Below are 27,565 nucleotides of genomic sequence, written 5' to 3'. Positions count from 1 at the left end.
GTAAACAAACAATGGCTGTTATCGTTGCCTCATCTGAATCTCAACATGGCACCAATATTGCAACACATCTGTTACTGTGGATAATATAACAGTTTATCGATAACTTGAACAAATTCAACTAGTTCATGGGCCCTTACAACTCCATTACGAACACATTAATAGTTGTTTTGCTTAAATTTTATATAAATAAATTGAGAAGCAAATGCTTTAATCATGTGACTGCTTTAGGCATAGGGATTTTTAGAAAGTAGAGTTCCGTTAAAATATTTGTGATTTATGGGGGAAAGTTTTCCGAAATAGTAAAAAGGATGATCATTTAAAATATTTAAATTTCTTTAAACGGCATAATATTTTTGTTTGTACTTTATAAAAATATTGAAGGTAAACAAACTGCTCTCGCTGTATGTTTGAACCGTTTATCTTTCGATTTCGTATATTTTCGTCAATTAGAATTTTAACAGACGTCTGATTTGTAGTAAGAATATGCTTTAATAACACTAAAGAGTTTCAGGAATTTGTTTGATATTTATTTTATTTTTTATGAACACAGAAAAATAATGAAGTGCAGCCGATGGTACTTTAATATTATTTGGCTGCAAAAAACATCGCAGGTAAGAAAAATCGATGTTTAAAAACAGTTTAGAATACATCGATACGATAATGTCATCGATGTTTCACAACCTTCACTGTGCTGTTTTTGCCAAATAGTATCGTATAAAACATATGAATTCATAATATAAAATGACAAAACAGGTATTTAATTACACCCTCTGTGAAAAGTTAATGCCAATATAGGAAATTAAAAGCAACTCAAAGTCTTCAGTCACACATATTGCCTGCTGAGTTCTGTGTAGCGCCACGATTTTAAGCGTTAAAACTACAACAACAAAATGGTCGACCCGCTGTGTAATTACAATGTATTAGAGTCAATATTCTCATATCTAGAGCTTAATGACTTGAGTCGATGTTCGCAAGTTTGCAAAAGTTGGTATCACTTCCTCAACGATGAGAATAGCGATGTATGGCGATGGCACTGTCTACGCAAACTGCCCAAGGAGTCGGTAAAGTCTGAGCTCCTTTCATCGGTGTCCACATACAAGACGAAACTGCGAGCCTATCTGCATGCATGGAGTCCCAACGATTGCTCACGCAATGTCTACATTAAGCCCAATGGATTTACTTTGCATCGGTATGTATAATATGCATTTTGTTGTCATTCTTTTTTTGATTATAACCCTTGGTTACCGTTGGTTCCATAACAGCAATCCAGTGGCACAAAGTACGGATGCGGCGCGGGGTAAAATTGGATTCCGACAAGGGCGACATGCTTGGGAAGTGATTTGGGAGGGACCACTAGGCACAGTAGCTGTCATTGGGATTTCCACCAAGGAGGCGTTATTGCAGTGCCATGGCTATGTGGCGTTACTAGGCTCCGATGATCAAAGCTGGGGCTGGAACCTGGTTGAGAATCATCTGTTGCACAACGGCGATATGCAGGGCAGTTACCCGCTTTTAAATAATGCACCCAAATATCAGGTTGGCGAACGCATTCGCGTCATACTTGACTGCGATGATAATACTCTATCATTTGAGAAGAACTACGAGTTTCTGGGCGTAGCGTTTAGAGGTAAGATACAGATCAGAGAGATAGACAGAGAATATGTGTTAATGCATTCACATTTGCAGGCTTGCCAGACAAGAAGCTTTATCCTACGGTATCTGCTGTCTATGGTAATACTGAGGTGTCAATGGTCTATTTGGGCACACCATTGGATGGTTAACTATTAGAGCACAGATGCAGCCTTAATGCCGTACAATTTGTAAAATAAATGCAATTTATAAGTATACATCTATATATATTATTCATTTAGATTTTCCCTTCTCAGTTCTAAGATTGTGCAACACATACACACACTTACACATTAACATTCCAATCGATCTAGTTTCTAGTTTTCTTTTGTACAAAAAATGTATGCATTTTGTTGATTTTATATACGCCAAAGTTAAAATCACAGCTATTTGTTCGATGTACTAATTAAGTTTAATTGTACGAAACAAATAAATAAGTAGTTGTAATTTCATACAATGAACTGCTTAAAATAGGAACTAAACATTTCTTTAACCACTTTTTACAAATGTTCCCAATGGAAATACACAAACATTCCATAAATAATTACGCATATTTAAATTCTGGTGTCTTGAGAGATTCATTACTCCTTTTTCCATAACATTTTATTTGTTAAGAATAACCAAAAAAGTAAGCTACATCTTATTCGCTTTGGTGCTGTATATTTTGAGCTGTATCCAGCAACAAGGACAATTCCGTCGATACGCGAAGAGGGTTGCTTTTGTCATTTATAGAACATTTGGTTAACCATCCTGCAAGGACTCCGTGGCGCAACGGTAGCGCGTCTGACTCCAGATCAGAAGGTTGCGTGTTCGATTCACGTCGGGGTCACAGTTTCAGTTGAATAACTTTTTTCCTTGCTATAAAGTATTTTCTATTTTTTTTTATATATAAAAAAATTGAAATTTAGTTGTTTACATTTTTATTGTACCATATTCTGTAAAATATATTTATATTTATGTGTTAAAAATCATTATTATTTTTTTAAATTAAAACTCAATTGCCTTCAACAATATTTAAATATTTATTTTTATTGTATACATAGCAGTTTTCTAATTAGTGCAAGAAACAACATTTGTATAACGAAGAGCATTTGTTTTAGTTTTCAATTTTAAAATATACATTTTGTTTTGAATTCTGATATAATTAAAATATTTGTTTTGTAATCATATATTAAGTATATTGTATATAACAACAAGCATTTTGAACGATTCGATTTGATAACTAATTTTGTTTTTATAAGTACAAACATATTAATTATTATTATTTTTATGTATATTCGTAGTATTCGTTTTATTTTAAGCCTAATTGTAAATTCCCTAAACGGTTTGCAATGATGTTTGTCTCATTAGTTGTTCCCTTAGTTCGTATTTATGTATATATATAAAAATATTATATATTGTGTGTGCCATTATTTGCTTTGAATATGAACAAACGTAAGTATGTATATTAAACTACCGACACCAGAAATAGCGATGCTTTCGAATGTTTTTATATGGGGTTTTTCTCTTTTTTTTTTGCATATTTAGCTAAACGAAACTAAAATTTCAACAATTTATTAAACAAGTCAAAAAATAATGCTTTTATTTGCTATTGACTAGGTTTAGGAACTCCTCGCGCGTCTTTGGATCATCGCGGAATACGCCCAGCATAGTCGAAGTGACAGTTTTGCTATTGATTTTCTGCACGCCACGCATTACCATGCACATGTGTCTGTAATTAATTAACAAAACAAAAAAACCCAAACGAGATATATTAGTTTTGGTTTTTATGATAATAAGATTAGAGCAATGGAATTGACAAAACTCCATTCGTTGCCAAACAAAATTTGTGCTAGCATAAAAGCAACTTTAGCTCATGTCTGAACACAAGCATCGGTGGTTCAGTGGTAGAATGCTCGCCTGCCACGCGGGCGGCCCGGGTTCGATTCCCGGCCGATGCAAAAATACTTTTTTCTAATTTTTTTCTACTTACACGCCCTCGACAACTACAGCGACTCCTGCTGGCTGCACTGCTTGTGTCACAGCGACGGCAATTTGCTTGGTCAATCGCTCTTGCACTTGCAAACGACGCGAGAAAATCTCCACAATGCTATACAAATAAACGGAAATTATTAAACAAAAAACTTTATTTCATTATTTTGCATATCACTTACCGAGCCAGTTTGCTAAGTCCTAGAATCTTATTGCATGGCAAATATCCAATGGACACTTTGCCATAGAATGGCACCAAGTGATGTTCACACATGGAAAACATTTCAATATCCTTGACCACGACCATTTCATCATGATCCTCGTCGAAAACGGCACCGTTTAATACATCTGCATAAAAAAGGGAAATTTATTAATGCTAATCTCTGGCACACACAGTGAGGCTCTTTGATTTATGTGTGTTTGTGGCACATTTGATGCTAGATTTATTTGCTCAATGAAATGCAGTGGCATAACTGAATCTTAAGTTGAAGTTTTCCACTTGACTATTAATGGACGTGTGTGTGTGTGTGAATGGCTGTGAATGTATGTGTATGCGTTTGTTAGCGCCACTTGTTGTTGGCCATTCTTTAAGAGCTTGAGCTTTCACTTCTTCAGCTTTAAATGCTCGCTGCTCTTGTGACTTTTGCACACTCCTCTCACACGAAGCTTCAAGTGCTACGCCCACTTGACGCCCACAGCAGAACTCTTTCTCCCCCTCTCTCTCTATCTCTATTTCGCTCGCTCTCTCTCTGTCTGCCTCCCCCATTTTGCAGTCGGTTACGGTGTTAAAAGCTTAAGTGCGTTTCCTGGCAATTTACCAAGCAACAAAAATATTCAATGTCAACTCAGTTGAAGCTGTATTTCTTGTGAATTTAACGCAAGTCATGTTGTGTTTGGGGGATTCTGTCCATTAATTAAATATGCATGCGTGTATGAAACTAGCTAAGCCAAAATGTATTTATCGAGTTCGAGGCAAATTACTTTCGTTATCTTGTTGTTGTTACGACTGTTGGTCAATTTGAATGTGATTGTGAGTTTGCGAGAATTTTATTTGTATTTTTTTTAAATGAATCTTAGAACCTGATCTAGACTTAGAACCGGTCTGCATACTTGCAATACACTTAACAACAGAACAAAAATAAACCGCTAAGCTGAAACAACAGATCAGATAATACTTATTAGAATGGAGAAACCCTTCAGAACTGCTCGACTATATAACAAACATTGACCCAAAAGCTCAGTGCATTGCACTTAAAAGCTCTTGCTCGATCTGCGGTACGTCTCTAAGTGTGGCATTACTTAGTCTACCATATATAACGGATCAGCGATTATCATGGTCGCCCCCCCAAATAGACCTCAAGCTGACCGCAATTAGAGCAATGCACCCGGTAAGTGATTACTTCAATTTCGTGTATCTCTAACTGAAACCTGTGATTCATTGTCGAAACTAAACTAGTTTGGAGTTGTTATGGGAAATGCCCCCGATGCCCGATGGAAGCCCCCGATGCATGACGCATATATTGACAGGATGGATCGCTGACCTGTTTTGCTAATTGACAACAGCAGCAGAGACAACTTAACTGAACTCAACAGGTGTTAATTGATTGAGTGAGTGAGTGGAACTTACCCTCCAGATTCTGATCATAGCCCTTGGTGAAGTACAGCATTGCCTTTGCCGCACGCTCCGGTGTCTTGATCAGACCCTGACGATCGGGATTCTCGCCGAGGCCGCCCAAGAGCAGGCGATAAGAGCGCGCCATATCGGGCAACAATGCCTCCCGCGTTGGCGGCTTGTGGTCCAGCTCCAAATCGTGATGGAAAGTGCAGTTCTCATGCCCTGTAATCAAAATAAAAAATATATATATTTCGTATAATAATAATAATACCAAACTATTCAGTGCGAGGCTCGACTATTAGCGATAAGCGGACAACCCTGGCGTGACCCGAGCTCTCTAGCATTCGAGATGATTGAAAATAGTGAAAACATAAATAAGAAATAAAAAATAATAATAGTGAAATCAAGTAGAATCTAAAATCGATTGGAATCAAATCGATTCCAAATCAAATCTCAATTGAACTGTTGACATCTTAAATGCTTCTGGTATCAGTTCCCGCTAAGTAGACGACGCTTTCCCAAATGTCCGACGTCGGGTGTCGGGCGCCGTTAATTGCCTATTGGCGGGGTCACTAGACTAATTAAAATTGGGGTTACAAGTGTTCAACCTAAAGATGCACAACCCTATGCCGCCTAGGCAACCCTATGCCGCCTTCACACCACTACCTGGCGTCGTCGATGTGCGAGGTGTCATTGGTGTTATCGGTTGTGTACCATCGTTTTCCACAATGCTCGAGTTGCTCTTCAGTATCAGCCTTGGTCGCACCGGACCACTGGGAGCAACTTCATCACCTCCAGCTGCAGTTGTGCCTGTTACTGTTGCTGTTGCTTGGACTGTGCTTTGGCCTGTTGCTGCCGAACCGTTGGCCACATCATCGTTGGCTGCTGCCAGCGAGGAGGTGCCCGAGGTGCTACTTGTTGAGCAGACGCTGTTGTTGCGACCACGCGACAGGATGTGAGCCTGTGGGAAATTCGTATCATCGATGGCATCGTTCAGTTCGCTGGCGCTCATCTCGGAGAGTTGTCGTGTGAAACTCATTATAATTGTTTAACTTTGTTTGTGTGTTTTGCCAAAAATTATAAATACACAAAATTGAATTGAAAACAATACGAAGAGACGTTTTTTTTGATTTGGCTTTGTTTTTGCTTTTAAGTTTGCAGCGTGTTTGCGTTATGAAATGCTGGGGGCAACTGACTGACGCTTTGGCTCAGCGTTGCTAATAAGAACTTCAAGCAAAGCTTTGAGCGAGCTTTCGTGCAGCACACGAACCCAAGACGACCAAACGAACGATGTACGTTTGCGGCTTTTGCGCATGCCTACAGTTTGGTAGCTCCAGTGCTTGTCAAACTGTGTCATTGCGGCTTGGGCTTTCGAACTTGTTGCTGATTGTGGGCGGCGTTTGGGGGGCGGGTGGCAGGTGTGGTTGTGTGTGACTGTTTGTGGCGCCAACTCGAAACTCTGGTCAAGGTTAGTTCTTTGTTTATACCCGTTAAGCATGGGCTAAAAGAAGGGTATCATAACTTCGTTGAAGAGCAGACAACTGAAACTGCTGAAGTAAATACATGTTGTATATTGTTAAAAAATCTGTTCAAATCCTTCAAATTTGAAGGCAATAGCTAAGCAGATAGAGCTCTAGTGCAAGTTAACCAAAAAATAACTTTATAAGTCTAAAATTAGTCAATTAGATGGCTAATGTTGAAAGAGACAATTGAATTCGATTTTATACAGGGAAAAAAGCAGATAAGGTACTACTCACGACGATCTGTCTAAAGCAAGACATAGTAAATTGCTAAGATAGTTGGAGACAATTCGAATTCCACTAAATAATTATCCGTTCCAAACAATCTACTTAGAGCGCTAAGATTATAAGAGCTAGAAAAACTAAATTACACTAAACAACAAAGCGCATAAAATTATATTCAAACCGATGTTAAGTAGTTGGACAAAAACTAAGTTTAGCAAATTGCTAATATGTAAATATAAAAATCTGTAGCAGGTATCTCAGCGTCGTGCACACTCAACGGCAGCTTTCTAACTTGTTCTTTGCCTGATGTTTGCTTTTCGATTTAAACAGTTACAGTTTCAGTTCTCTGTTCTCAGTTCTCAGTTCTCAGTGCTCTCTGTTTACCCCAGCGCCAGCACTCAACAGTAACTTGAAAGTCATTCAAATAGCACTCAGTACACAACCGAGCACAACCGCCCCGCACTGACAAAATTCCAAAACATTTCCTTTTCCAGCATGGCTCATCGCATTAAGCTCCGCTGTGACGACTTTGATGTCATTGGCGCCGTGCCACGCGACTTGTCGGTGATTAAGAATTTCCTGAAACGGGATTGTGCCGTGAAGCGACTGATCGACATCGAGGAAGACTTTCTGCGACAATGTCAAGAGCGAAGCGAAGCTTACAAAAATACCGCCCAGGATAAAAAGAGAAATAGCAACGGTGGCAATCAGGCAACGCCACCGCCACCAGATCCCTGTGCCAGCTCAACGCCAGGGGCAGATCAAAATATCGATTTTTGTGATCCTTGTCGACGCTTGAAGACTTCTGTGGTGCTAGAAGAGGTGCGTCATCTTCGGTATTTCTGCTGTTGCCCATTCTAACCCTCATCTCTACAGCTGACAAAACCTGCTACCACCAACCCAGTCTACAACCGTGGCCCACCGCCCTACTTCGATGAGGAGACAGTCATGGATAGCTCGCAGCCCATCAAGTTTCGCTTCCGGAGGAAGGCGAATAGCTGCGACCTTGAGCGTACTTCGAAATTGCCCTGCACTCCGACTCAGAACACCAACGTCATGGTTCTGACCAACTGTGCGGATGTGATGGTCTGGCCCAGTCAGCAGGTGGCCCAAATGAATCGTGTACCAGTTACTCTATTATCGGGATCTGGCGATCTCACCGAGTACATGCTGGAGGAGGAGACAATCATGTAGAGAAATTGAAAAGCTTTCGCAGTTTTGGAATTTTCTATGATGCAAAAGGTTGAATGCCTAAGACCCTTAACTAAGTCTGCATAGTAATAGTAATATTGCTAGAGTTGAATAAAAATAATAGTTTATTAGATGGGAAGCCTCTGAAAAACTTCCCACACCCAAAGCCAACTTCTGAAACTTGTGTGGCTTTTGGCATTCCATTTGCTTCGCTTAGAATGATGTCGAAAGTGTCCCCCGGACATGTCAATGAACCCAAAGTCATCGCGTCTAGTCAATTTATGCATCCCGAATCTCTCGGCATGCTAATCTCATCGAACTTTGTATGCGATTTCAAATGGAATGATTTCATTTTCGTTTTAGGATTGCCTTCAGTGAGCGTTCGATACTGCGACATAGCTCTAGCTCAAGCTCAGTTATTCAACATATACAATTACTGGTAAAAAAAAAAGTACAGCATGAAAGTAAGGTCACCTTCGATAAGCCGAAGATCAATTGCCCTTGCCGTTTCATTTTGGTATAAAGATATAGTAAATATAACTTGAATTTGTTGGAATTGAAAGCAACTCAATTATGAAACAAACTAATTCATACAAATTATAAATATTGATTTAGAAATTAACATTTTCCAAAACTGAATTTAATATAAGATTAATAAGCAAGTATAGAATAATTGTTTTTAAATTGAAAACTATATTTTTCTTTATAATCCCCAATTATTTTTTAATGCTTTCATAGTTATTTAATTAAGATAAAATGTTTGTAATTCTTAACATTTTTTTTTTTTCATTAGGGCATAAAAGTGTAAATTTGATTTATGAGGCACCCGAGTTGCATATAAAATGACAAAATTGGAATGCCCTCTACCCTGTAATTAATATGAATAAACTGTTAACAGCCAGCTGCAGATGAGATCGACATTAGATTTGCCTAGATTGTATTAAAGTACAGTACAGTGTTGCCTCAATACAAGGCCCCTTGAAGACATCATAAGCATAGTCATTTAGTGAACTATTTGTACTGCGAATTAATCTATGAGTATCCGCAAATAAATGCCACAAATAAGTGCATTATATGATTACAACTGGACTGAGGGGGGCGACACGGGGGTCAGGCCAACCTGTTGGCAAATATCGTCAGCATGCAATGCAATGCAATTAAGTGAGGTAAGTCATCATTAACATTTTTCACAGGGCAGGTGTGTGTCTATGGTTTTTTTTTTATTATTCTCTTTGAAACAATTACGCATTACAGAATTCTACGAAGAATGAATCGCCAACTACAATCTGATTTTAGATAAGATTTTGAAGGAAGAATTTCTAGACTCCAAAAGCGAAATACGAAGAACGATATGTTACGAGAATTTAATAACTTTGAATTCGCAAGTGGCAAGTTCTTGACGTTGTCTTGGCTACTTCGATGGATTTTTTATTGACCGCGATCGCTCAAATGTGAAGCATGAAAGAAACAGAGATAGAAACTGACTCAAACCGAAATCAAAAGACGAAAAAAAAAAACAAAACCAAAATGAAAACCGACAAATCTAAACCGTTTTAAACGGCAGCTTGTTACTGTGGTTGTTGTTGGTGGTACTCACAGCAGAGCGTCCAATTAAACGCTTTTAACCTTCAAAAAGTAGTACAGGTCTAGCCTCGGGCCGCACTCCCGCCTCACCGCTGCCAAATACCGGATTCATTGACGAGACGAGAGGAGTTTAATGCTCAAATACTACTTGTACAAATTGTCCAAAGCCAAAAAAGCTCATATACCCATAACGCTCTCGTTGCGTTGAATCTGCCGATCTGCATTAAGCCAAACCAAGCCAAGCCAAGCCAAGTCAAGCAATACTTTCAATGTCAATGTCAATAAGTCGATTACTATTATGTCCGTCTCTATTTTTATGTCTTTTTTTAATTTTATTTTGATATGCCATTGTGTGGTTATCGTTCTATATATGCTTTGAGACGGTTGTTTCGGCAGAAATTTGAGTTTTCATATTGCGGTTTATGTGCATATTGGCCAGCTCTTTATTCGCCGGAAATCAGAGCTATACCTAGAGGGTCAATAGGCGAATCTGAGTCAAGCTGTGTGATGAAATGCGCTAAGATTATTGCATTAAAACGTGTTCAGGTTTAATGTTACCACATACATGAATATAAAACTAAACTATGTGACGTCTTGCAATTGTAAATATCTACAGCAAATATTAATGATTTTTGAGGGACTTTTGTTACAGATAATCAGAAAGAGATTTAAGTGCGAGAGCATGTGAATCATGCATGAGTCAAATTATTATTATTGTACATTCCCTTTATTCTTGACACGAGCACGCAGCTTATGCAAGCCTGCTGTGATCACTCAGCGAACAGAATTTTCCTGCTGATATACTGCGTACATGTTTGTAGCTGCCAGCCTGCGATAAGAATCCCTTTTTCCTTTAAACGCACTTGTAGCAAGCAGCTTTATTTAGTGAACACAATTCCTTAACCATAGCAATGACCTTTTAGGTAAGCTTGCGATTCAGGAAGCAGGAAGACATTATTGCATTGCACAATCCTTTCCAGATGAATTTACATGAGTCATTGTCGCACTTACCGTTTCCGTTGCCCATGTTCAGCATTTCCAGTTTCAACTGTTGACTACTTTTGGCAGGAACGACGGCGCCAGCGCTGGCGACAGCTGTTGCTGACGCCGTCGCTGTCGCAGCGACTGCTGCTGCCGTTGGCACGATCGCGGCAGCATCCATGGCGACGCTGGCAGCATCCGTAGCGATGTCGCCATTTTGAGTGCTGCCATTTTGTTCATTAGCTTGAGGTTTCATTTTGTTGAATTTGATTTAATTTAACAGGATACAAGTGCGAATTATAATGTTATGTGGATTAAATTTGGTTTACTAGCGCGTATAATCAATGCTAAACTAAAAGACTAAATAACGTGCGAATTAACAATTATTTATAGGCTGAATACAATTTGTTTTGTAAAATTGTTACTTTTACTGCTTATGCATTTATTTATTTAAGTTTTATTGGTTGAACGTTAATGCGCGCGCGTTCCGCTTTTATTTGCTTCACCCGACTAAACGGCCAGAGATTTAGTTGTAACCTTTTTATTATGAAAAATCGAAAGTTCTTGTTCAACGAGAGACACAAACTGTTAACGTCGACGTCGCTGCTAGCGTCGCTGACAGCGTCGTGTTTGCGGTCGCTTGCCTTTTAACGTTGATGTTGTTGTTGTGACAGTAAGTTATCGCTAAAGCGAACCAGTATACTGAAATGTTCTATTGTAATTGTACGCAATTATAATTGCTGTAGTGACTATGAAGTAACAAAATAATGTAATGTTTTTTTATTATAATATAATTGTCTGTTTACTGAATTTATAGTCATTAAATTGACTATATTATAATTGTGATATTGAGTTCCACACTTATTGAATTGAATGGACAGCATTCGTTTTAGCGCTATTGTACTGTAATTGTATTCGGTTACTTTTTGCTTACTTGTTGCTCTCTGAGCACTGGCCGTGGCCGTTAGTTATGTACACATACATATATTCAACTCTTCATACATATATACATGTTTGTATGGATATGTACGGTAAGATTGCAAAGCTTTTGCGCTATACACTCTCTTTTTCTCCCTCTCACTCACACACACTCCACTCAGCCTCTCTGCTTCTCGTGGCTTTTGCGCACGCTCACGCTCCACGAGGACGAGACTACAGGAAATTAGCAGGTGAAGCTGCTGCTCATCGTTATAAAGTAGCTCGAAAATCATCTTAAGAATTCGTACGTAATTAATTGATTAATTACACAAACACAATCGTTTAAATGAACAAGATGCAGTCGCTAACATTATGATCAAAATAAGTTCATAATATGTGCTTATTGGTGATAACCTATGCTCACATTATTAAGATTTGGCGTCAGCCGCAATAAATATTCATAGACAGCATTGCTTTTTTTATTAGCTTTCAGGTTAAATGATTTTTGCAATAATATGTACGGTCATCACGGTTCACACATTTAATTACTTTATTTAGGATTAGATTTAATTTACGACACATCAAGACGAGCATCCTATACATACATAAATATGCCTTACGAATATGCAACGGAAGAAAACGTTCTAAGTCGATTAATCTATGCCGACAATGCCAAACATTTTATTATCGATAACACGAACTTTTGACCGTTAATCCATAGATTAGATCTACTAAATTGGCGATGTTTTTTGAATAGTCTATTTACACAGTTTCAAATGTTAATCTAGCTTTTCACAATATTTATACATTTGTTTAAATTTGCAAATTCGTGTCGCCAAGCACAACGATTGCACCGTGCTATATGGGGAAATTCTGTGTTTATCGATAGGAAAATTTCCTACATTCAGTTAGGTGCCGTTGGTGAACGCGCCCATTTGATTTAGCCCGCCTTGAACGTATGGCCAAAGCAACTGAGTCATTTTGCAGGGGGAGTGAGTAAACCGCTAAATTATAAATAATATTAATTAACAGTTAATAAGGCATTTACGTCAGTTTTTTTGCCTGCCTGCTTGCCAAAGCCAAATGATAATAACAACAAACGAGCCAAAATGTTTGAACTTTTCAATTTGTTGTTGCTGCTCCGTTTAATGGCATTCAATGCCATTAGCTGGCAACAAAATCGCTTTTTATTGTAATTATTCTCATACAGACGCTGTCGAAAATCAAGAAAAAAATCCCAAAAAACATAAACATTGCGGAAGGAAGCCGGCGACAGTCTCGCTTTTGAAGCCGGTTTTGGTGCACCACGCGATCTCCGATCTGTGATCTGTTTACAACTCCTGGACCTCACCGCCGACACCTTGTTTGCCCTGCGCCTGCCGTTCCAGTTTCTCCTGCTCCATGCTCTCCAGCTGCGCCAGCGTCAACAGTGATATGCCCAGCTGATCCTCACGTGAAAACGGTTGTGCCATGCGTCGCAGCCAGCGACGGGCCAATTGCACCGCCTCCTCAGTGCTTAGATTGCAAAAGCTGTCAACGAGATGCTCCTGAATCCATTTGGGAAGGCGGGAGCGTTTGTCCTGGCGTGAGAAGCGTTTATCGGCAAAGATCATGATGCCGTAGTCGGTTTTGCCACGCAGAGCACGACCCACGCATTGGGCAGCATGCCGCATGGCGTCAAAGGTCAAAAAGTCATTCTCGCGTATCTGAAACTGATCGCGCAGGTAGTCGAGACGCGCCTTGAGAATGCGCGACTGCGTGTAAACGTAGGGTATGCCGAACATGAGCACCGCGCGACCATAATGATGATCGAAATCCACACCTTCGGAGACCTTGCCACGCGCCACAGCCAACAAGACGGCGCCGCGACCGCAATCACAAGCCTAGAAACGAAGATTGAGATCGAGAGCGAGATCATTCATGAATGTGTGTCAAGACAAGAAGCCATATATTGCATCAGTTGTTGCTATGGGTCGCTCACCTTAACATAGTTCATCAGCGCATAGCTTGTCTCTGCATTGTCCTGCGTTTCTATGAACAGCAGCTTATAGCGCAACAGTGTGTCCACAATACCTTGATCATACCACGATGCCACCACCGACTCCAAGTACAAATAGGATGTAAAGAAGCACACAATGCCATCGGGTACGGTTTTGGCCACCTCCACCAACAGTTGGCCATAGTTACGAATGACAGCGGTGTCCTCGCGCGTCTCAAATTTGGATGAAATGGACACCTGATCGTTGCCCTTCGATACAATCTGCAATGTGCAGGCCAAAGATTAGTTTGCACGCTAAGCAATGAATTTTGCTAATCATACCATTGGCAGCAAACAAGGACGCGCCAGCGTCATGGTAAAGCTGCTCATCACAACTGGATCAAAGTCGAGAATCTTGGGATACATGTCCATGGGCGACAGCGTTCCCGAGGTGATTACCACTGTTTGGAAGCGCGTAAACACTGGCGACATGGCAATTGAGGAATCTAAGCAGCTAAAGTGCATTATAGGATTGGAAACAGTTGGCGTTTTGTCATCAAAGGGCTCTATAATGATGGTGAAACCTTTGGTGTACGTGGAAACCAATGTGGCAAAGTGTGTGATCTACAAATCAAGTGAGTCAAATAATTAAATCGGTTCGTTGTAGAACACATAAGCCAACTTGCCAGCGTGAGAGCGCCATACTCTGTCATGTCGGTGATTTCAAGTGTGCGCAGCAGACTTGACAAGCGTTCCGCACAGAAGCGCAACGGCTTGCGTTCTATGCATATTTTGGAGGAGACATCTTTGAGGAAACCGGCTGGCGACTCTTGCACTACATGATGGACACGTAAACGCGTTTTGATGTACTCGATGAAGCGTCGCAAAAAAGCTGAGAAAATGATCCGCATTGCGTATGTTGCCGGGCACCACTTCGGTTAGCACATCAGTGGGAAGCACAGGATTGGCCAGAATCATGTCCGTGTCGCGCTGCACGCTGGCATCCTTCAGTCCCTGTACCATGCGCTGGTACTCCTCATTCAGTCGATTGGTGTCCTCATCACGCATGCTGAAGGTAATAGTTATGATTAAAAACGTAGAATTGAAATATTAGTTGCACTTACTCTTGCACCAATTTTGTTAGCTGATTGAGCGCATTGGTGCTGCGTTCCACTGTGCGTCTGTTGATCTTGACGCTCATGGAATCAATGCAGACATTATCAATATTGTGAGCTTCATCGAATACCACGCAGGATTCACGACTCATCTCTTTGGACACGACCTGTGCTATCTTTGGATCCAGCAGATAATGATAGCTGTAGACCACAATGTGTGCATGGGCAATCTGTATAGAGCAAATGTCTTTTTTTATTTAATTGAATTAACTATTTGCAGCGACTTACAGCGTAGCGTGCCGTGAAATATGGACACCAATTCCTAGAGCGCCCGTATTCCTTCAGATCATCGATACTGTATATGCCAACGGGGAGCGTCGATTCCTTGCCCTCCAGCGTGAAGCCCTCGTAGTACTGACCTATAAGAATGATGCTGAATAGCAAAACAAACATAATCGGCATTTACAACTTACAAATAGGAATCTCTGCATCCATTTCATGGCGCTCTCGTATGTAACTGGCGGTCAAGCCATAGCATTTGCCATCCACAGCCTTGCCCTCGCGCTCCTTGCTTACCTCCGGATGTATGCACATATTCTTCCGCGAGCTGAGCACCAAACCCGTCATCTCCGGTTGAACAGACGCATGACGTTCATAATACACCATTAAATTTTGCAATTCGGCAATAACTTTCTCAATTTCTGGCACTGTACGTGAGCAGTAGATGAGTTTGCGTATTCGATCCGGATACTCTACCATGTATGCAACAATAAGGGAGAGCAACGTGGCTGTTTTTCCTGTGCCCGAGGGCATTTCCAGCAAACAATGTCCTTTGGCATCCAGACTGCGTTTGAGCTCCAGCATATAAGCATATTGCTCCGGATAGATGTATTCATAGGGAAAATAGACAAGCAGCCCATCAACGCTGAGCCTAAAAACGGAAAAACACAAATAGATAAGTTATAAGACGAGTAATTTAAATGTATAATTTGTTTACTTCATTTTGCGGCTTTTTTATGCAGGTACTTCCTCGCGGTTTTTTGTGAGGTTTAATCAAGCCTGAGAACTAAAAACTCCAGCTGCACTTAAATAGTCTCGTTAACTTCTTCAATTAAAGCATACACTTATTGCATATGCAGCTATTTCTAATTTGTTTATTAACAGCATTAAATTAAGGAGATAAACATGCAGGCGACTTATTTCGTTTGTTTATTTAATTTGATTAGAGGTGCACAAGCAGCGATGGCACTATTGCAAAATAAAACGATGGTCACATTGTTGTGCATACCGGCAAAAGAGACCACAATCGATAACCGATATCTGTTGAGTGCGCTGAAGAACACTTTCCGTAGTAGTACGGACTTTAGCAAACAACTTATTACCTTAATAAATTGTATTGTATTTATTTTTTTAATGAAATGAACATATATACAACTTAACAAATTCTAATAAAGATTAAATTATTTAAAATCTAATTGAATGCATAAAATATTGTCACAATATAAAATTAGAATTAACTATACAGAAGCTAACAGTTAACAGCGTACCAGCCGCAAAGCAAACATTCTGTAGTAACTAGCAAATGTTTGACTGACTGGATGACAATTTGAACGAAAAATTATTTGCACAGAAATAAGACGCTATTTTTCCCCAACACAAAAAGAAACAATAAACACATGGACGATCTGAATCCCTTGGCTGGCACAGCGCATCTGCTGGAGGAAGTGGACAGTGAGTAATTGAAGATGCCGGCAAAGAAAATGTATCGACAAGGACTACAAATTGTTTACTTGAAAATTTCAGAAAAATTAATGGTGTTACTGCGGGATGGGCGCACCTTAATTGGCTATTTGCGATCCGTGGATCAGTTTGCCAACTTGGTGCTGCAGCGAACCATTGAGAGAATACACGTAGGCAATCAATACGGCGATATTCCTCGAGGTGTATTCATAATACGCGGCGAGAACGTTGTGCTGCTGGGAGAAATTGTGTGTGAATCTCTTTCCCTAGACTACATTACAATGCTCACAATTACAATGTTTTTATTATAGGATCGAGAAAAGGAACAGAAACTGCCGTTGAAGGAAATCTCAGTGGATGAAATACTCGATGCACAGCGTCGCGAACAAGAACAAAGGCACGAGAAGCATAGGTTAGTGTCCAAAGCTCTCAAGGAACGCGGCCTAGCCGTCAATGCGGACATCATCAACGAAGATTTCTGCTAAGCAAAGAAAATCGTTGCATTTTCCATGAATTAACTAATGATTAGAGTAAGCGAACAACTTTCATTAAATTTTTGTCACTTGTATATTTGTACTCCATAAAAATTGATTTAAAAACTATACATATATAGCTATGTAACCTGCTTAACCATTTTGACCCGATCCCGCTGCCGTCCCCGATCCTGTTCCAGACTCCTCCAACAATATATACTTCTCTAGTATCTGATACATCTCAACTTTCGCTTTGATCTTGTGACGTCGCGACAATTGTCGCAAATACGCCGCTACCGATTTGCAGAAGAAATCATCTTCAGTCTCGTTAGTCGTCGCGGTTCCTGTGGCTCCTATGGTGGCGGGTGCTGCTGCTGCTGCTGTTGTTGTTGCTATCGCCTCAAAACCAGAGTTCACCTCTGTCTTTGCCTGTTCACGCTCAACTCGCACATTCGGCATACAAACCACATAATCCACATCTGTCTGCGAATGCCGCAACATGTCTGAGGACGCAGCTCCTTCAGTTGTTGTGGACGCCACCGTTGCAGCTGCCGTTGCGGGCTCCGAGTGGACGGAGACGAGAGCTGGCGATGGTTGTAATGTGGGCAAGACTTTCTGTTCGACAGCATCCGCATCTGCCATATACTCTTCATATGAATCCTGCCCGTCGCCATCACCATCGCCATCTCCGTCACCATCGTCCGCTTCAACGAGCACTGAATAACTTTCCGATTGCGTCGTTTGCACCTCCAACTTGGCATCCGCATCGTAATTGTGTTCACAATCGTCGTACACTTGCGAATCATCCATATCCTGTTCGATCATGGGTTCAGGTTCCGCACGCATCTTCAGGAGATGCTTCGCAGCCCGTGGCTCGGTCTTTAGCCAACTTGTTGGCGTGTCATCGCGACGGCTGCGTTCACGACGTTTGCGCACAAATTCGCGCAGGAAGTCCATTTGTCGAAAGAATTCATTACGTCCAAATTCTGATGTGGGATGAAGGCGCATTTGTTTCAATTCACGCGAATAACGATCCCGCAAACACGTCCAGCGACGACGCGCATCGGGCGATGAAATATTTAAGGCCTCGGCAACTTTGGCCCAATCCTCTTCTTTGCGCTGCGAGAGGCGAAAGTCGCCATGTCTGTGGTCATATAGTGATGGTGTTGAGCGTATGGTGCGTATTAACACCACATCCGATTCGTCCAGGGGCCTGTGGTGGGCGCTCATTGTATTTGCTTAAATACTAATGAGCATAATTAGTAATAGATGGTTTGTTATAATAATAAATTTGTAGTTGCGTTGAGTTTTCGTTTTGCTTTCTATCCAGTGTGGCCAATGCACAGTATAGCTCAAGTATTTGTGCAGCCCTGTACAGCTCGTGATCTGGCAACGCTCAAATATCATTGTTTTGGTTTTTTGCAATTCGTAATTTACAACCAAAGTCAAATAAATTGAAACATTAAATAATTCAATCAGATTTTTATAAACATATTCTCATTTCCATATTTGTGTTTTATTTTACTGTATATTCAATAATCGAATGATTTAAAAACTTTGCGATAGCTTTGTGTAGCTATTCAAAATAAATAAATATGTGTGCGCTTTATCGATAGACAGTCGATATCAGCAATAAGCATCCCTACGAAGAGGCAGCCATTTTTTCACGCTTCCATCCGAAAATTTTGTGAAAATTTGTGGAAAAAATTTGTGCGAAAGCAGAGGAAATAAGTTATACAGCGTCTACATACTGAAATATTATGCAAATTTGAAGATTGTGCGTGCGTGTAGTGTGTGAACATAGAAACAAGCATGGAGACGGTCGTTGCATTCAATAATGAGGTAAGTTAAAAAAGCAGCCGCCATACACACATGCATGAACTTACCTGGATATTCACATACATATTTATATACAAAGCTCTGCGTTTGTATGTGTGTGACATATGTAGTTGTGTAATTTAATTCGTATACAAATGCAATTACAACGCCTTGTGTATGTAAATATTGTCAGAAGCTGTTTGGTGCGCGTCCTGCACAACAACAACATCTCACACTCTTATACATTTCTTAAACACTTTTGTAATTTTATAGCTCTCCGGGCTCTATGATAGCCGGCCGCCCATATCAAAGGCTAAAATGGCCGCCATCACAAAGTCGGCAATGCGTGCAATTAAATTCTACAAACATGTCGTGCAGAGTGTCGAAAAGTTTATACTTAAATGCAAGCCGGAGTACAAAGTGCCCGGTCTGTATGTCATCGATTCGATTGTGCGCCAATCCCGCCATCAATACGGCACCGAGAAAGACGTTTTTGCTCCACGATTCCAACGCAATTTGACGGATACATTTGCGAATCTGTTTCGTTGTGCGCCCGAAGATAAAAGTCGCATCATTCGAGTGCTTAATCTGTGGCAGAAGAACAATGTCTTCAAATCGGATGTGATACAGCCGATATTTGATTTGGCTGATCCGAGTCATCCCATTTATCACCAAATGCCACCCATTGTGGGTGCGGGCAATCTAAGCTCTGGTCCCGGACCAAGCGGCAGCGGTGGAGCCATCAATTTATCGGATATCTCGAGTGGCAATGCGGCCAATGGTTTAAACGCCTCCGGAATGAGTAACATGGACCTGAGCTCTGTTGTCGATGATAGCATGGGTGGTGCTATGCCGGATTTGTCGGTGAGTGAGCGGCATGAGTAGTTAATAAAGAGGTGGAACTTTGACTGCAGTAGTTGACTTGCTAACCAGATTTTTAAGTGGTTTCTTGGTGGTTTTTTGGTATTAACATTACTCTATTTACTTGCCTCTCTGGTGCATGTCTTGCCTCCATCGACAATTAGCAGCTAAGCCATGAGAAATGCTCGACCTCAAGTCGGCGGCACATGGAGCAGCATTATATGAAGCGGCAGCAACAACAGCATCAGCATAATTTATCGCAAACTGTTTCTTCGTCCGGATCGAAGAGTCGTTTTGATTGTGGTCCCAGCAGCAAATCGCATCATCACAAGTATGGCAAGAGTAGCAGTTCGCATGATCTGGACTATGATGTGCGTGAAATACTTGATGACGACGATGGCGATATGATGATGTCAATGGGCGATGATCATCATTGCATGGGCGATGACTCGCCGCCAGGCTCAACCAACTTGCTCGATGTATGCAGCATACAAATGCATATTTCTTTTCCTCTATATATTTTTTTTGTTGTAACTTTATAGTTTTTATAGTTTGTTTATATAATGCGCTTAATTTTATTTGCATTATTTAATTGCTACCTTCTTTTACAGAACAATAATCTGAAACAGCTGCTCAACGATCCCAATGTGCTGCGTCAGCTGCAAACGTTGCAGAATTTTCAGAAATTCAAACAGCAAGAGGAGAACCAAAAACATCGCTATTCAGACGATGCACTGCAGCAGCATTTGCAGAATGTGCTGAAGGTGCGTCAACGATAATAATCCATAAAATTTGTGTTGTTTACCATTTATTACCGTTTAGGGCACAGCCGGAATGCCGCCAGGTGTGGCCATGGGACTTGGCCATAGTGATGTCACGGACATGAACAAAGATGTGGAATTCATATCGGAACAGCAACCCATTGAGGTACATTCTTAACTACAACTTACTCTTCTCTACTATCGTAATTTCTTTAGCGTAGTCCGCATCCTTGTTGTTATGCTGTTTCTCTATGAAAATGGAATTCTGGTCGACAAATTTACAAATGCGAATTCCATTTCCATAGTGTCGAACATATGCTGCTGACGTGCCCAAATTGTTGTTATACCGGGAGAGTTCCGATTGGCCAATATATATTCTTAAAAAAATATATATATCTATATAAATTGGGAGAAAGGCTACTAATTATGTGTAAAGTCAAACACTAATAGAATTTATTTAAATTTAAATGGGGCTAGATATTTTGTGTTATTTGCCCAAGAATTAACGTTTAGATCAATTTAAATTTAAAATTAAAAATTTGAAATATTGCAATTTATGCTTATGCAAAATACATTTGAAAATGGTTAAAGCAAGTTCGCCCTAAAGGTAAGGTTTTTAACTATATATGAAATGTCGACGGAAGCGAAATCCCGATGCTAGAAGCCCAGTATAACAACGTTTGGTAAGTTCCCTAATATGTAAACCACAACAATTGAAAGTCGATTGTAAATTCAATCACAATGCAATTTGTCAATTTCCATCAAAACAAAATGAACAAGAAAAGTTGCTCTAAAACGCATCGATAAGAAATAAGAATACCAAAATACAAACAAACAAAAAAAATGCCAAAGTTATAGTAAAGAACCGTCGACCAATATCAAAGACCAAACAAAACCACACGTCAACACGCCAAGAATGCAGTTGTAAATGAGAAATGTATTATTTGTAGTCAACAACTAATCCTCTCCTACAAACTAACCACCAATCTCCCATTCAAAATCCTGTCCTTATCTTAAATTCTCCAAACGCTCCGCATTATTTGTTTTATGCTTACAATGTTAACGTTTATATCACATTACTCTCTCTTTCTCTCTTGAATTTTTTTGTTGCAAAACCTTTCAACGCTCAGGTTATCAATCTGGATGGCGCCGATTCTCGTAGTCCAACACCCGATCGTGATCGTTACAAGCGTAGTCGACGCAGCAGCCGCAGTCGATCGCCCCGTAGCCGCGGAGGTGGCAATAACAATGATCGTGATCGTGGGAGTCGCAGACGCAATTCCAGATCACGGAGCCGATCGCCACGTTCGAGCCGTAGACGTGGATCCCGTGATCGTGATCGCATGGATCGTAGCACTCGTGATAAGGAGCGCGATCGTGAGCATGAGCGTGAGCGTCGAAAGAAGGGATTACCCGATATTAAAAAGGATCATCTGAGTGGTAAATATGCCCGCGCGTAATCTAACGCAACGTGATACGTATCATAACACATTCAAAAGATGGCATTGATAGCAATCAAAAAAGCTATGCAAACTTCTTGCAAGGAGTTTGCATAGCTCTTTGATTCGTCGTTTATTTTGTTGTTGTCAATTTTTGCTCGATTAATACTAAATTGTACATTTCTTCTTTTTCTGCAGCTCCTTGGCTTGGTTGACGTGTGTGTGTGTGTCTTGTAGCTTTAGTGGTGCTTGCACTTAAAACATGAACAGTTCTTACTATCTGGCATTTTTTAAATTCACAAAATACCCAAAACTGCCCTTGACGCGTTTATGAGCAAAGTTTTTCTTGTGTTTTTTTTTTTAACCTACTTAGACATTAGGCATAATAATGTACCCATATTACAAAGTGTAAATAGTACATGTACCCTTTAGCAAATACCGTCTATCATTAACTGCAACAATTACTTGTTATGTAAATTTATGCTAGTATAATGAACCAATTAACTTGTACATGAACTGATTTATTTGTTTGTTGTTTGTTGTTTGTACTTTTTAAATAGGAATTGTACTATTCAACAAATGTACCATTTATAAAAAGTACTTTTACCGAATGAACAATTATACCCACGGTTGCCACTTTTGGTACAAATGTACCAAAACTTGTACATTTTTTATGCGTTGGTACATTGGATCACTATTTATCATATTGGTACATTTTCAATATGCTTAGTCTAGTATTTAAATTTTTCATAAAATTATGCGTTGGTATGTGTATGTTCACAAATATTTTTTTACAAATGGCTCTGTTCCACCAGACATAAATTTTGTATCAGTTAGAAATTGAACCATGACTAGCACTGAAAAATATCGCATACAGTCGATTTGCGATGTATCCTGTCAATTGAGAAAATATGTATGCACCAATCTAAGGTCTATCACTAGGTAAACAGTTATATATTGTGAATCACAATTTGTGAAATACAAAAAATCTTTCGTGAAAAAATTTGGGGTACATTTTTGGTAAAGTTGGTACATTTTTCAAAATTTTGGTACACAAAATTTTTTTGGAAAACCGTGATTATACCATTAACTCTTATATCATTTGTCATGTACTTTAACCAATCAAATGTATATCAATTGTACCTTTCAACGCCATCATACATAAACGTTTTAAATTTACCAACTGATTAGTGCATTTACTTCTTAAAATATTGGTATTCTTACATTAATGAACAAATAACTAAATATATTTATTTCATTCAAATTGCCTCACTATTTTAAATTTATCATAGAATTTTAAAGTGAATGGCATTTCATCGTATACCCTGTTAAATATTCCGTTGTTCTCTATATTCCGTTGCTCAAAACGATGACATTTAAAAATTCTTCTTTTATATAAAATCAAGGGGTCACCTACACTCAAAGACCAAGCCCAAGGATCTTAATTCTTCGTAAAGTTAACATGAAATAACAAATTTTCCTTCGCGTTGTGGTTTACATAAGTTTCTTCCTGTTATTAAAGTTCAGTAGTTTCTATTCAAATATATATCGGTGTGAAAAATTAAGAAAATAGTAATTTGAATATATGAAATGTTCGGAAAACCAAAATATTTTCAAGTCAAGCCAATAATAATTCCTTCAGCTCACAATTATCAACTATATTTGAATGATTTTTTGCTGAACTTGATAACCGGAAGAGGGAACTTAAAATTTGAATTTTAAAAATATTTATTTATTTCAATGTAAAAACCAATTACATGATATTTAATGCTAATACTTCTTGTTTGTACAGTTTGCAGCACAACGTTGTGGGTGGGCCATCTCTCGAAGCTGGTGTACCAGGAGGAATTGTCCGATACCTTCGGCGAATATGGCGATATCGTGAGCATTGATCAAATTGTGCCGCGTGGATGCGCCTTCATCGTGATGAATCGCCGTCAGGATGCACACAAGGCCATGCAATCGCTGAAGAATCACAAGTTGCAAGGTCGTGCTATAACCATATCTTGGGCAGCTGGCAAAGGTGTCAAAAGCAAGGAGTGGAAGGACTTCTGGGACCTGGAACTCGGTGTCACGTACGTACCGTGGAACAAACTGAGTACGGAGACCGATTTGGATAGCTTGGAAGAGGGCGGGATGTTTGACGAGGACACCATGCCTGGCTGGATGAAACAGAAAATCAATCAGGCGAAGAATGTCAAGGAAAACAAGGGAACTGGCCTACCGGGCGAACTCAACGCCGGGCCACCAGTTGGTCCGCCAGGTTTGCTGTTTGGCATTGATACAACGCAGCCACCGCCGGTGGCACCGGCACCACATGGTGGACCAGGAGCACCGCCACCTGCACTGATGGGCATTGTGCCCGGTCAGTTCCAGATGGCACCGCCAATGGGCGGTCCGCCACCGCAACGCATGCTGGGACCGATGGGGCCAATGAATCATCCAATGGGTGGAATGGCAATGCCACCTAATATGGTGCCAGGCATGCCACCACCCATGATGATGCCACCGAACATGATGCCACCCGGTTTTCCGGGCATTGCTGGTCCGCCGCCCCATCCTTTGGGTTTGCCACCAGGGGCACAGTTTCCGCCACCGGGTGCCGTGCCACCACCCATGGTAGCAATTGCGACTACGGCCAGCTCGGCAGCTGGCAATGTGAGTGACGATCAAATGGACATTGAAATGGAGCTGGAGGATGCGTCGCCGTCGGTGGCGCAGCAGCAACAACAGGCGCCTAACTTTAGCCAACCGCCACCGATATTCGCGGGCGCCGCTGCGCCTTCCAACAACGTGGAAGCCGTTGTTGCCGCTGCAGCTAATGAACTGTTTCAGCGGGAGCGTGCACGTGGAGCTGGTGGCGGTTCTTCACGTTGGGGCGGTCGCGATGACATTGCTGAGGCTTCGGAGCGCTGGCGCAACGAGAACGGTGGAACAGGCGCAGGTGGACCACTGCCGCTTAGTGGTGCCTTCAATGAGGCACGCGCCAGGCTCAATCTCAACAGCATGGAGCACGGGAATATGCCACGCCCCGAGTTTATGGGTGGCGTAGGTAAGTTTTGCACACCAAAATTGCAAGACAAATTAGAGGAATTAGCTAATCTATTCTTTTATCCATCTTCAGATTTCGATAACCGCTCTGGCGCAGGGCCACGTGGCATGGGACCTGGTGGACCACGTGGGGGAAACCATAACGCTGGCAATGGAGGTGGTGGAGTTGGAGGCGACTTCTTCCAACCGAATATGAACCAGAATCGCTTCAATCAGCCGACGAGCTTGATGCAGATGCGCATTCCGCCGCCAGCGGCATTTAATCAGCGGATGGGTGGACCTGGTGCTGGCAACGGCGTGGGACCAATGTTTATGCGCAATCAAGGAGGCGGCGGTCCAGGCGGCCGACAGCAAGGACCTGGTAAGTTCAACATATTGATCAATACAGAGATTACAGATAATTTACGCAAGATTTGCATCTTACAGGTTTCTTTAATCCACGCAATCCCTTCAATGATAATCAACGTGGTCAAGGCGGACGTGGTGGCAATCGTGGCAGCATGGGTGGTCGTGGAGGCCGCTGGAGTGATGACGAAGACGAGGGTGGCAAGAACAACAACAGCAATAACAACAATAACAACATCTTCAAGCGTCGTGGTGGCGGTGGCCCTGGTGGCCCTGGCAATCGATTCCGCGGCGAACGTGAGGGCGAAGATCGTCGCAGTGGCAACGGACGTGGTCCACGCGGTGGGCAGCGAAGCGAGGAACGTGAACGCGCGCCCAGCAACAATAGACGTGGCTCACGCGACGATAGCAATCGGCACTCTGTAAGCTCGTCGGATGAGAACACTTTGCAGGGCAAGTCATCGTCAACATCAGGCGCGGAGGATGTTAAAAGCAAGCAAGCGGTGGCAGCGCCATCAGCAAGTAATTCATCGAAGGTGGACACAGAAGAGGATTGGGATCGTGAGCTACAGGAATACGATGCGAGAATGGAGGCACAACAAGCAGCCGAGGCTGCTGCAGCTGAGGCCGCTGCTGCCGGTGTTGCTGCTGTCGATGTAGCTGTAACTGAAAGTGCGACTGAGGAGCGGCACGACAATGCGGGAGAAACATTGACCGAGACTGCACCGACAACAGAGTCGGAAGAGTTTGCCAAACCCGCTGTGCAGCATAACACAGAGGCTCCCAAGCCAAAGGCAGCATCTCCCATCTGTACACCGCTATACGATGAATTGCCACCACCAGCAGCAGCCGTTGATGTGCCTGTGGCAGAGCAGCTCATGGAGGAAACTCTTCCAAAGAATAATACTCCCCCGCGAGCAGTTGAAGAAGAGGTGGCACCAAAACCAGAAGTGCAACAGTTGGAAACTCCATTTGAAGCCGCTCCTGCTGCTGCCCTAGAGTCAACAAAAGCGAAAGAGGACGGTGCCGAACCAGTTGCCAATGCCCAGCCAGAAGTCGAGGCTCCAGACTCATAGAAATATGCCAGCCAGGCAGCAAAAGGAACGACAGAAACTATGAAGTGTGCACCACAATAGAGTGGGGGATGCATGTTAGTCGAGATATGTGTAATTTATGAATTCCTTGCATATAATTTATGTGTGGTTGTGTGTAGAAGAACACAGCCAACGAAATACAAAGTTTTAGCTTGAGATTACGCATTTGTTGAGACTTTAGACGTGACGACAGTCTGCACCATTCTTGCTAGGCTATAAGGCGCTTTATTTTTATTATCATTATAAACAATTCACCTATTTTAAGGCTTTGTTGCCACCAAATCACTACTCAACACATCTGAATCCAATTGTTGGCATCAGAAAATTGTCTTTTCGATACAATTAATGCATGTATGATATATTGAAAAGACAAAACGTAAAGTCAAAAAGAAGCAAAAGCAAGAAAAGAACTTATCATTTAAAAAGGAGGCGCAAAGGAACAAACATAAACTGTAGCAAATAATTAGAGAATAAAATGTATGGACGAAAATGACAGATAGACAGAGAAAACAGCCACGCTTGAAATGTTTATAATTTTGTTATGTATATAATTTTAAGCAGATATTTAAAACATAAATTGTTTCTTATGCGCAGAATATAAGTACACGTATATTAATGTACAATTTAAATATGAGAATATTATCAATACTATTAAAGAGAAAATAAAACAAAAGCAGACAGTTGACTTAAAAAATGTACAACTTTCTAGTGTTCAATACTAATGGGTGAAATTCGTGGAAATTGTAATAATGAATTACAATTTATTTGTATTTTACGCTTAAGCTTAAAAATTTTTAGACAAAATCTAAACGGTGACAGGGCCGCCTTAACAAACATTTCATATGCGCAGCTGCAACTCTATAACAGCAAAGCAAATTATAAGCCAAGAATAATAATAGAACAGAAAATATCGAAGTTAGATAAGGTATTAAATAACAATTCTCTAAGACATTTTGCATATAGCAAAAGTCTTTGCGCATTGCATATGAATACATAGGTGTAGAAATATCTATTTATGTGCGCCTAGATGGTTTATAAAAATAAATTAAAAAATGTAAAAGGCATATAAAAACAAAAAACACATAACGAGACGTTTTAAATTTCGCGCCTATCACAAATGTTTTGGAAATATACCAAGTTTTTTGGTATAGACTTTTGCGTTGAAGCGCATATTTTGAAATGTTTGGTTGTGGTCACACTCCGAAGCTAGAGCTACTCTTTAGTCTACCACTACTTGCTACGCTTTATTTGGTACA

At 40.8% G+C, this 27,565-nt stretch overlaps 7 protein-coding genes, 1 long non-coding RNA gene and 2 other non-coding genes across 16 annotated transcripts; 7 read left to right on the top strand and 3 right to left on the bottom strand.

Moving 5' to 3' along the window:
- Positions 1–670: 670 nt before the first annotated feature.
- On the top strand, positions 671–2,106 carry LOC133846469 (F-box/SPRY domain-containing protein 1). The gene is made up of 3 exons (XM_062281467.1): positions 671–1,189; positions 1,263–1,627; positions 1,687–2,106. The coding sequence occupies exons 1-3, from the start codon at positions 891–893 to the stop codon at positions 1,779–1,781; spliced, it is 759 nt and encodes a 252-aa protein (XP_062137451.1). The 5' UTR covers positions 671–890; the 3' UTR covers positions 1,782–2,106.
- A 280-nt stretch (positions 2,107–2,386) lies between these two features.
- Trnaw-cca (transfer RNA tryptophan (anticodon CCA)) lies at positions 2,387–2,458 on the top strand. Its single transcript has one exon. It is a non-coding gene; the product is annotated as a tRNA-Trp (tRNA).
- A 641-nt stretch (positions 2,459–3,099) lies between these two features.
- On the bottom strand, positions 3,100–11,232 carry LOC133842601 (GTP cyclohydrolase 1). Of its 4 annotated transcripts, none has more exons than XM_062275774.1 (5): positions 10,747–11,232; positions 5,228–5,437; positions 3,783–3,948; positions 3,602–3,718; positions 3,100–3,340 (listed from the first exon to the last, which is right to left on the bottom strand). In XM_062275774.1, the coding sequence occupies exons 1-5, from the start codon at positions 10,970–10,972 to the stop codon at positions 3,211–3,213; spliced, it is 849 nt and encodes a 282-aa protein (XP_062131758.1). In that variant the 5' UTR covers positions 10,973–11,232; the 3' UTR covers positions 3,100–3,210. The 4 variants fall into 4 exon arrangements, with proteins under 4 accessions (XP_062131758.1, XP_062131754.1, XP_062131755.1 ...); XM_062275770.1 differs by lacking the exon at positions 10,747–11,232 and adding an exon at positions 5,879–6,408; XM_062275771.1 differs by lacking the exon at positions 10,747–11,232 and adding an exon at positions 5,882–6,407.
- Trnag-gcc (transfer RNA glycine (anticodon GCC)) lies at positions 3,499–3,569 on the top strand. The gene has a single exon. It is a non-coding gene; the product is annotated as a tRNA-Gly (tRNA).
- Positions 4,742–5,383, top strand: LOC133842602 (uncharacterized). Its single transcript, XR_009894410.1, has 2 exons — positions 4,742–4,988; positions 5,057–5,383. It is a non-coding gene; the product is annotated as an uncharacterized LOC133842602 (long non-coding RNA).
- Positions 7,374–8,317, top strand: LOC133843857 (uncharacterized). Its single transcript, XM_062277595.1, has 2 exons — positions 7,374–7,782; positions 7,837–8,317. Exons 1-2 carry the CDS (start codon positions 7,456–7,458, stop codon positions 8,152–8,154), a joined length of 645 nt encoding a protein of 214 aa, XP_062133579.1. The 5' UTR covers positions 7,374–7,455; the 3' UTR covers positions 8,155–8,317.
- A 1,514-nt stretch (positions 11,233–12,746) lies between the features above and the next one.
- LOC133846160 (general transcription and DNA repair factor IIH helicase subunit XPD) lies at positions 12,747–15,978 on the bottom strand. The gene is given in 9 exon segments (XM_062280956.1): positions 12,747–13,517; positions 13,616–13,894; positions 13,955–14,236; positions 14,299–14,502; positions 14,504–14,681; positions 14,737–14,957; positions 15,016–15,146; positions 15,201–15,658; positions 15,725–15,978. Coding segments are annotated over 9 exon segments (2,310 nt in total). The 5' UTR covers positions 15,730–15,978; the 3' UTR covers positions 12,747–12,965.
- Positions 15,979–16,112: 134 nt separating this feature from the next.
- Positions 16,113–17,071, top strand: LOC133846162 (U6 snRNA-associated Sm-like protein LSm1). Its single transcript, XM_062280958.1, has 3 exons — positions 16,113–16,458; positions 16,531–16,715; positions 16,779–17,071. The coding sequence occupies exons 1-3, from the start codon at positions 16,404–16,406 to the stop codon at positions 16,950–16,952; spliced, it is 414 nt and encodes a 137-aa protein (XP_062136942.1). The 5' UTR covers positions 16,113–16,403; the 3' UTR covers positions 16,953–17,071.
- LOC133846161 (uncharacterized) lies at positions 17,011–18,294 on the bottom strand. The gene has a single exon (XM_062280957.1). The coding sequence runs from the start codon at positions 18,168–18,170 to the stop codon at positions 17,094–17,096; it is 1,077 nt and encodes a 358-aa protein (XP_062136941.1). The 5' UTR covers positions 18,171–18,294; the 3' UTR covers positions 17,011–17,093.
- Positions 18,295–18,521: 227 nt separating this feature from the next.
- LOC133846159 (SR-related and CTD-associated factor 4) lies at positions 18,522–27,002 on the top strand. 4 transcript variants are annotated; one of them, XM_062280953.1, is made up of 9 exons: positions 18,569–18,782; positions 19,032–19,622; positions 19,787–20,098; positions 20,231–20,383; positions 20,442–20,546; positions 21,511–21,820; positions 23,612–24,871; positions 24,944–25,231; positions 25,297–27,002. In XM_062280953.1, the coding sequence occupies exons 1-9, from the start codon at positions 18,753–18,755 to the stop codon at positions 26,289–26,291; spliced, it is 4,044 nt and encodes a 1,347-aa protein (XP_062136937.1). In that variant the 5' UTR covers positions 18,569–18,752; the 3' UTR covers positions 26,292–27,002. The 4 variants fall into 4 exon arrangements, with proteins under 4 accessions (XP_062136939.1, XP_062136937.1, XP_062136935.1 ...); XM_062280951.1 differs by having other exon boundaries at positions 19,784–20,098; XM_062280954.1 differs by lacking the exon at positions 19,787–20,098 and having other exon boundaries at positions 18,572–18,782.
- Positions 27,003–27,565: the final 563 nt, after the last annotated feature.

The sequence above is a fragment of the Drosophila sulfurigaster genome, chromosome 3 (genome assembly GCF_023558435.1).
Source record: "Drosophila sulfurigaster albostrigata strain 15112-1811.04 chromosome 3, ASM2355843v2, whole genome shotgun sequence".
NCBI classification, from domain to species: domain Eukaryota; kingdom Metazoa; phylum Arthropoda; class Insecta; order Diptera; family Drosophilidae; genus Drosophila; species Drosophila sulfurigaster.
This window is presented reverse-complemented; position numbering and strand designations above follow the sequence as displayed.